At 49.6% G+C, this 9,499-nt stretch overlaps 1 protein-coding gene across 3 annotated transcripts in view; it reads right to left on the bottom strand.

Annotated features, from left to right (window-relative positions):
• Positions 1–511: 511 nt before the first annotated feature.
• The window catches only part of LOC128827208 (small conductance calcium-activated potassium channel protein 3), a 47,444-nt gene continuing 38,456 nt past the window's right edge, over positions 512–9,499 (bottom strand). For all 3 annotated transcript variants that reach the window (XM_054011020.1, XM_054011022.1, XM_054011021.1), the window contains one exon: positions 512–9,393. In XM_054011020.1, the coding sequence (XP_053866995.1) occupies positions 9,097–9,393 (297 nt within the window). In that variant the 3' untranslated portion in view covers positions 512–9,096. The remainder of the gene's footprint in view (positions 9,394–9,499) is intronic.

Genomic DNA, 9,499 nt, shown 5'->3' with positions numbered 1-9,499 from the left:
GCAGGGTACCCATGAATGTCTCAGAGGTACCCAGATCCACTGTGGTAATAGGACTGTCAGCACCGAGTCAGGTAGTATGGGAGCTGTCACTCTCCTGGGAAGGTCTAGACCGCATTTTGGAGGCCACTTTAATAAATATTCTGCAGGAAATAATAAACCAATCTAATGAAATGTCTCCCAATGATTCCCTTCCAGAAGACCCACCTTCAGAATGCCCCAGCAGGGCAGCCCGGAGAAGTGAAGCCTGCTTCTCCCACACGTCCTATTGCTCTCCCACCACTGGGTGGAGGCTGTGGTGATGAATTCAAAGCCACCAGGCCTAGCATTGGCTGTTTCAAAACACAAGAGAAAAAACCTCCAACTTGTTCATAAAAAGTTATTTAAAAGGAGAGAGAGAGTCATAACACTCGACACTGCTGGGCAGTTTGGACTGGTTAATAAAAGGCCTTTTTCTGAGCAAATATATTGAAAATCAGAAGGAAAGAACAGAGCTCCAAAGACCAATAGGACAGAGGGTTCTGAAGTCTTTATATATGTACGTATAGATGGTATATTTGTGGGTGGGTGTGTATATATATGTGTGTGTGTATATATAGATATGTAGGTATCTACCTACTTACACACCCGCATAGTAAATATTTATAGATACTGACCTCTTCAGATTTAAGTCCAAGGCACTTTTTACAGTGAACAGGTTAAAGCCATTAGTTTAAAACATGCCTGTTTCTGGGTACAAATCAGTTTTATGGCAATGCTGTCGGATGCATCTCCGCCCCTCCCCCCCAAATTTAGGGAGCCCCGGGCTGACAGGGACCACGCATATGGTTAGCAGAAGAACTAGGAAATGTGAGCACTTGATCAAATCCTGCCCATGGATACATACAAATAACAACCAGAAGTGATTCATAGTTCAGGGTTAGTGACTCAGAGCCCACTACGTTCACTGGTACTAGCTGACCTCGCTCATGGCAGTTCCCCGATGGAATCCTGGACCGGTAGATAGCCAAGAAAGGAGATATTTTCAGTAACAAGCCAGTGGAAACCCTGCCCTGCTCTGTGTCTCACAGTAACTGTGCTGTTGGCAGGGATCCGGAGAGTCTGAAATGAAGGGAAAGCCCTCGAGATGACTTTGAACAGAAACAGTGAGAAAGCAGCACGCTTGTTGGGTAATATCCATTCAGGCAGGAAGGTAAAAGTGTGAGCATCTTTGTTACACGCTGTGGGCCACAGAAAGCGTCAGGAAAACAGCCCCAAGTCTGACAGAGGGAGGGGAACTAATCCTATAGAGGACTATTTCCCCAAACCCTGAAAAGCCCTTCTCTGTAATTCAGTTCTGGTGGTGTGGAGGGGTGCACAGCTGAGTAAGGGGCTGTGGCTGGGAGAAGAGCAGATTTTTGTGGCATCAGCCCCCTTCAGGGATGTTTGTGGCAGTTAAGGATGGTATTATCAATGTCTCCCTGTGGAGCCAGGATCCATGATGGCGAACTGACCCGGAGGCAGTAGCGCAGGAGTGGAATCGTGCTACCAGAGGAGACAGTGAAAATGGGGTGGGTCAACAGGAAGCCAGAGTGGAATTGTGCAGAGGACTCATCCTCTGAGGCTGCCCGGAGCAACCCCACAGGTCTCGGGACCGCTGCTTGTTCCAGGGTCTGGCAAACCTACTCCCATCTCTTTTGCTCTCTCATGGGTTCCCTGCAGGGATCGTCTCCTTTGCAAGAAATAACGTCAATGATTCTTATGAGAGACCCAGGGGCAGGACTGAGCGGTTGGACTTCTCCTCTCGTGCATTCCCCTGGACTAATAGCTTGCAGACTGGAAACCGAGGACCAGGGAGTGAAGGATGTTTGTTGCCTGGGATAGGCTGGCGGCTGAGCCAGGGCAAAGAGCCTCCGCTCCAGGCAGCACTGGTGACTCAGCGGAAAAGGGTGTTCGGATCTCCAGAGAGATGAAGACTTGCTGGGAAGCATGGGGGGCAAGGGGGCAGTTCTCCGAATGGCATCTAGTCACTGTAAGGGTGCTGCTCTGGAGTGCTGCAGACGGGAGCTCACAAGCAGTGGGGACGGCAGGGCAGGAAGGCACTGAACAGAAATACAGAACCAAGAGGTGTAGGGCCGGGCTCTTTGGCTGATCTGGCTGCTCCGTGCTGCATTGCTGATGGACTCTTTCGCCAGCCCAGGAGGGTCACTCTGTTGTAAGACAGAGCTTCTGGCCCCTTCCCGAGTCTGACTAGGCTTATGTGCCGTGCAGATCCTTGGCTGTAGTTCCAGACCCTTGGGGCCATTTGGAGCAAGTGTAAGTTGGAGCAGCCCTAATTCAGTACAGGGAGGCTGGCCAGGCCCCAGCCACCGGGCAGTGCCTCACGCCAGCTTTGCACACCCGCCCCATGCGCAGATCAAGCCCAGCCCAGTCCCAAAGCAGCCATTAGACTAGAGATTGGAAGAGATGGTTTGTTTGCTTGTTCTGAATACTTGCAAGCCACAAGCATCAAAAACTCAGTGAGTCCCTGGAAACGCGTAATGTCTCTGTTCTGCGGGAAGGAATATCCCCTTGTACCACCAGCAAATCAGCCTCTCTCAGAATTTAGGACTCTTTATACCAATGAAGAAATGTGTCAACTCTACCCTATGGCAGTGTCGTTCTGGGGTATCCTAGGAAGCCTGGTATCACACTGGCTGTCATCTGACCCCAGAGGGCCCTGGCACGGCTCATTCGTTTCTGGCTAAGAATGTTGGGCAGTTCCTCAGGGAGCTGGTGGTGACCAGGCGGGGCAGTGCACTGTCGGGTCTGTTTCACTTAAAACAATTTCCCCTGAAAGCAGAGCTTATCTGCAGCAGCAAACCTCATGGAGGCAGGGCAGTACTACACCATCACACAGGAAGTCATGTGATGACCGAGGGCAGGGGAGAGACAGAGGGAGGACTCTGTTCACCTCCCCACCCCAAGGAAGTCCTGAACACACATGGTCCTGGGGGCCTCAGGGACAACAGCGGCTGAAAACTAAATTTCTTTGCTGATCTACAGGCCAGGAGTGACTCAGGGAGCTTCTGTGTGCTCCCCCCACCTGCCCTGCAGACACGCTCTACTTTAGGAGGACATTCGGACCCTCATCCTCTTCTGGGCACAAGCTGTTCCCAGGTCAGAGCAGTCCATCTGCATCCTGGGCTGCTGTCCTGCCCGTGAGCACGGAGCTGAGCCTGTCAAGCCTTGTTCTCCCGACGGAGCAGCACAGACTGCACGGAAACCCAGCTCGGGAGAGGAGCATTTCCACTGCTCACTCCACCAGCTCCCACGGCCCACTCAGAAAACTTGAGTTTGCAGAGCTTGGGTTTTGGATTCATGCCATTCGTGGCCTAGGCACCGGGCTCCTGCGTTCGTCTGGAGAACGAGGGAGAGAAACTGTCTGGCAGGGCATGGTAGGACTTGGATGGGAAATGCCTTTTTAAAGAACGAGAGCCACTTTAGCTGGTGGAAACTGGCATAGCTTCTTTGAGGTCGGGAAAGCTACACTGGTTTGCACCAGCTGAGGACCTGCCTTGAATCTTTTTGTTCTCCGTTTATAGGGCCTATGCAATACATATTCGCAGTCACAAACTCACAGGGTTAGGAGCCTGTGGAGTCTCTGCAAATGGATTGCAAAGGCTCTAATCTACTGACCATTTGCCTTAGTCCCTGTGTCAAGCTAAAATCTGCAGTGACTTGTACTCAGAAACAGACATTTGGACAGACATCTCTGCCTGCTAACAAACTAGTTTGATACAAAAACTTAATGGAAAGTTACAATACCCTTTATAATATAGCAATAGATTTCATAGTTAAAATAAACTATTATGCTTTTCTCCTATTATTAAAAAAAAAGCAAGCAGTACAGAGGCAAGATGCAAACCCAGATTGATGCTCATCATCGAAGTCTGAATATAAACACTTCAGTTTTGAGAGTTGCAAAGAGGATGTTCGATCGGTTCTGGCATTCTGCTGCTTTGTGGTTTTTCCCTCGTGGACAGTGCAGAATAGAGGTTCTTGGAGCAAAACTGAGGCTGTGCCAGGAAATGAGATGAGCTGAAGATGGGTGGGTCCTGTCTGAGATTCAGAATGAGCCAGAGAATGGTTATTTTTTCCCTTCCATCTACCATAAAATGTGGGCATTGGCTGGTTCAGTCTGATTTGCGTGTGGTTTGTCACTGCTTTTTGTCTGTAGAATGTCAGCATCTCTTTGGGATGATAACGATGCGTTGTTTTACTCTTGTGCTTTTCCTCCCTCAGCCTCAGTTCTTCCCTTCCTTTGTTCTGGTTCAGTTTGAGGGGGTGTCATCTTCTGGCCCATTACTGCAGGTTCCAGAATGCCTTTCTCAGGTATGTAAACAGAGGTTCCCCCTGCCACTGGGAGATGGAGACTGGTTGTTAAAGACTTGCCCATGGGCGACTCATAGGGAAATTCCAGGTCAGGTTAGGTGTTTCCAGTATAGGAGAGATGCCAGGGATAGTTTATACAAGGAGTCCTGTTGAAGCAGTTTAGTAAATCTAGGAAAACTCACCTGAGTTACTCAGGGCAAGCCTAGGACATTGTGGGAACTGACACTATGCAGTAGAACCCCAGAGTTACGAACACCTCGGGCATGGAGGTTGCTCGTAACCCTGAACAAAATGTTCTGGTTCTTCTTTCAGAAGTTTACAACTGAACATTGACTTAATACAGCTTTGAAACTTCACGATGCAGAAGAAAAATGCCGCTTTCCCTTTCGTTTTTTAGGAGTTTACCTTGAACGCAGCACGCTGCCGTATTTGCTTTTTTTGGCTCTGCTGCTGCCTGATTGCAGACTTCCGGTTCCAAAGGAGCTGTGTGGCTGACTGGTGAGTTTGTAACTCTGGTGTTGGAAACTCTGAGGTTCTACTGTATTACTACGGATGTGCCTGTCTCATTAATATAATCAGTGGCTGGCTTATCCTTCTACTAGCAAAGGCTGTCTGACAGCAATGGCTCTGTAGAATCGTTTAAATGCCATTGCAAACATCATTGCTTTCACTTCCTCACTAACTTGACCAATGCCCGGACAATGGTAGCAGGCAACAAAGGAGTAAAAACGGGTATCAGAGGTAGAGTCAAACATGCTTGCCACTGATGATTAGATTAACCAGACTGCTGTCTAAGGTGCTGAATATGAGGGACTGCAAAATTGGTGGGGTAGAGGAACAGTAGTGCCTGGTACTGCAGTGGTGACAACTGGAGTACTGGACCAGTCAACTGAATCACGGAACATTGCTTGGGGCAGCACCAGAGATACCAGCTGGCAGTGCAGTTGAGTATCTGTCTCTCTTTATAAACCAGCAAGAAACTTCTGTCAAGATAATAATCAATCCTAATGAAATTACACTGCACTAGACAGTTATGCCTGTAGAAAAATTCTCATACCCTACGTGTGATATTGAAGCCTTCACTGCTTATGCTTCATTCCTCACAAAAGCTTTGAATCTGTTAGTGATTTGGCATTTTCCAGTCTCATGGCATTCAGTAGGATTTACCAACATTGATTATTAGGCACAAGTTTCCTGTTGGTGATACTGATCCTTTGCAACCAATACTCCCTTTAGTGATCTAAAACTTGAGGATCTCTTTTTCTGTCTCTTGCTAGTACTTATATCACAGATTCAGTGTCAGCTGCTGTTGTTTCGTCCTATGTGAACCACCAGAGATGAAGACAAGTGTATTTTATAACGCTAGTTAGCATTTATAGAGCCTTTCTCGTCCCTAGACCTGAAATCACGTTATAAAGATGGATAAGCATTGTCCTCACCATCTTACGGAGGGGAAATGGAGGCAGAGAGATGGGAAGTGACTTGCCCAAGGTCACACAGCGAGTCTGTGTCAGAGCCAGGACTAGCACTCAGGGCTCCTGACTCCCAGGCGAGTGACCTAACCACTGGCCTACACAGTATTTGAAAGGGGGAGCAGATGGCTACCGTGGCTAGAATATCTCCTCCTGGCCAGAGTGGAGGGATACTGGCAGTGATCTTAGCGTAGCCGTCTCTCCGCTCCGAATGCTGCCCATGCAGTCAGGGCTGGGAAGGGGGGGAGCAAGGCTCAAACGATGGCAGTGGAAATGGAAGCACTCCTGAAGTAGGAGAAAGGCCTGATGGCTACGACGGTGAGGGTGACAGGCCAAGCAATGGTTTGGCTATAAACCAAAAACCTCTCCTGCCATGGAAAGGGGTGTGCGAGCCCTGGCTTCTCAAGATGGTGACAGATGTGCTGAGTGAGGAGTACCATGGCTATTGGCGCAGGAAACCCTCTGAGGGTATGTCTACACTACAAAATTAGGTCGATTTTATACAGTCGATTGCGTATGTCCACACTAAGCACATTAGTGGGGTGGGGCTGATGGAAAGGTGTCCACGGTGCCCTTGTTCCTGCTGGCATGGGGCTGTGCAACATCCTGCCTTGCCTCTGCAGTACTTCTTCGGAGGGTGTATAATTTCCCTCCTGACCTTGGTCAATTGTGTTTATGGAGGCTCATTTTGCTCCTGCGTTATCGACGGGGTTACTCAGACCTCTGTGGTACTAGGGCATGATTAGCAGAACTCCCTTGGTATTTCTGCCACAATATGCAGCAGAGCAATACCGTTGTGCCACCAGCGTTAGAGCGGGTGGGAAGAAGGCATATTCTTCTCTCCAACTAGGGATGGTTTCAGTGTAGGGTTTGACCTACCAGCAGAAACAAGGAGAGTTTTGTATGTAAACCCCTCTGCTGCTGATAGATCCCTGCCTAGGTCCCTATGGAATCCAGTGTTCTTTATAGAAGTGAGAGAGTTACAGAGGAGAAGTTTCCAGGCTAAGTATGCCTGGAGTAACAGAGTGACTTTCAGTACAATTAGCAGACACCACTGGGTGATGTGTAATTAACAGCACAGAGTAATTACATGGTTACTTCATCCGTTTAAAAATATATAAATATCCTCTGCTGAGTTTTCATTGAGAGCAGCCAACCCCATTCCGGAGTTCTAAGAAAGAAAGCCAGCGCCTTGCGGCTGCCCCCAGGACTCTGAACAAAGACCAGACAAGGCATTAAAACAACAAAGGCAGGAGCTGGGGCTGAACAAAGAGTTTTTAAAGAAGTGAAAATGTCAGAGGGAGAAGGGAATATTTTAGTTCCCAGAGGAAGCTGGGAGGTGACAACCAGCAAAGATTAGCCATCTCTCTCTCATGGACTGTCCTCTCCCACAGCCAGTGGCGGTGGTGGTAACTCGCGCGTCCATCCCCACTCCTGACTATTGCCGTTGAAGGCAGCTCCCCCAGCAGATGGCCATAAAGGGCAGCATCCCAGGCTGTGGATATCTGTCTAGCTCAGGGGTTCTCAAATTGGGAATCGGGACCCCTCAGGGGGTCGCGAACTGTCAGCCGCCACCCCAAAACCGCTTTGCCTTCAGCATTTATAATGGTGTTAAATTTCTAAAAAAGTGTTGTTAATGTATAAAGGGGGTGGCACTCCGAGGCTTGCTATGTGAAAGGGGTCACCAGTACAAAAGTTTGAGAACCACTGGTCTAGCTGCCTGCGAAGCCGCACATTGCATCATTTACCCCGGGGTGGTTCTGCTGCTATCTACCAAGACCCAACAGAATCACTGCAATGAATTCGTCTTTTGTTTTAAACTGATGAAGTGTCCTAATCAACATTCTTTTCTGTTTCTCCCGGTTACTACCTCCCATTAAAGCAACCTCATGGTTAGGTCAAGCACTGTTTGAGCTAGTAGAATGTCATTGTTGTCAGACAAGCTGAAGGCAGGGGGGAGAATTTTTAAATTCATGTCACACATTAAGACTCTCTCTCTAATTGGCCCTGGGTGTTTCACCGTTCAGTTCTGAAGCCTCTTCAAAGAGTACCTGGACTGGAGAGGTACTGGATTATTTGCTGAGACTATAAATGGTGGCCCCTGGTGTGTGGGTGATGTAGGTAATTCAAGATCCACCACAAAACTTTTTCTACTCCTCAGGGGGTTTTCAGGAGGAATGCAGGGTGCCCCCTTGAAAGCCCTGCAGTGCAGTGACCCTTGCTCCAGTCAAACAGGACTGGCTGCAGCTCCAGGAGGAACCATCTGGTTCCATTTCACAAAGCCCTCTCTGACCATTGGCTGAATGCATTGCTTCTGCAACCCTCGCTGCCCCGCTGACTCAGGGTGCTTGGAACTCGGGTGCCTCGCATGGCTTCACTGGAGTGGCAGTGCATTTTTAACAATCCACGCTGGATTGACTTGCAGTGTGTTTCATCTCCCTGTAACCGCCCTGTAATGCGATAAACACCCCCGCGAAGCCGGCATGCCCCAGATGCCGTGCCCAGCACCTGAATGCTGCACTCCAGCACGTGGCTTCAGGCAGAATATGGACTCACTCCTCTAAAGAGACTCAGAATAAAGCAAATGAAGAACCCTCCCCTAGCTGGAAATGTGTGTATGTGGCAGTGTTTTGGCAGGGGGTGGGGTGGCAAATGGGCCTCTGAGCTCAGAGCCTGTGCAAGAAGGCGAGATATTGGCAGTTCCCCGGTAGGGCTGTGGGAGGTGCAGGAGGCAAAGGGATAGCAGTCTTGGCAAACTAATTGTCCTCCTCCCCCACTCTTCCTTGGCAAGACACTTAACGAACAGGGCTGGGAGGAATGGGAACGAAGGAAGGCCCTGGAGATAAGCAGCCCCTTTGCCCATGGCTCACAGCCCGCGCTGTGGAGTACTCTCCCTCTGTTGCAGCTCCATTGCTTCAGTGCTTCGGACTTTTTTTTTTTTTTTCCTTATTTGAAGACCTGAGATTGTGTGGATTTCTGTCCTCCACCAAACACTGCAGCAAGGGCCTTGCCAGAGGCTTCCCCTCACATCCGCTTCCTTCTCATCGCATGTAGAGGCACCGAAACAGAGACTGGATTTCTGGTTCCAAGGCGTTGTTGAACTCCGAGGGCTCTGAGCTAACCTCGGCGTTAGTTCGGTCATGCTTTCAGCATTGGCTTGGCCTGGGTGGTTCTGTGGCGGCCAGAGGGCCGGAAGAAAGTTGACTTGACTCTGAAGACCCACAAGTAGCTCTTCTTGTCTGTCTCCGTGGGGCTTGGGGGCTCAGTCTGCAGTTTAGCAGCTGCTTGAACTGGTGTAAGGGGTTGGGAAGGAGGCGGAGCTGACCCCAATCGGACTGTCGGACAGGGGCGTCTGGGGGGTTCCCCCCGCCATACTGATGCCACGAGCATCAATGACAGCGGCGAGGAGCTGCTGCTGCTGGTGGCGCAGGGTTTCGGCGATGAGCAGGGGAAGAGAGTTGAAGCTCGTGGTGAGCTGCTCCAGTTTGGATTCTAGGCTGCCAATCTGCTTCTCCAAGTCCTCACTCCGGTCATTGAGCTCTGTGATCAGGTCATACATAACGTTCTGCATCTGGGGGACAAAGAAGACATCACAGGGATTAGTGCAGAGGACACTCACAACCAGAACACGTGGGAGGTAAAAGCCCTGTTTACAGCTGAGCTGGCACAGCTGGCAA

This window comes from Malaclemys terrapin, chromosome 21 (assembly GCF_027887155.1).
Source record: "Malaclemys terrapin pileata isolate rMalTer1 chromosome 21, rMalTer1.hap1, whole genome shotgun sequence".
In the NCBI taxonomy this organism is placed as follows: Eukaryota; Metazoa; Chordata; order Testudines; family Emydidae; genus Malaclemys; species Malaclemys terrapin.
Note: the sequence above shows the minus strand (reverse complement) of the source record. Positions and strands in the feature narration are given on the sequence as shown.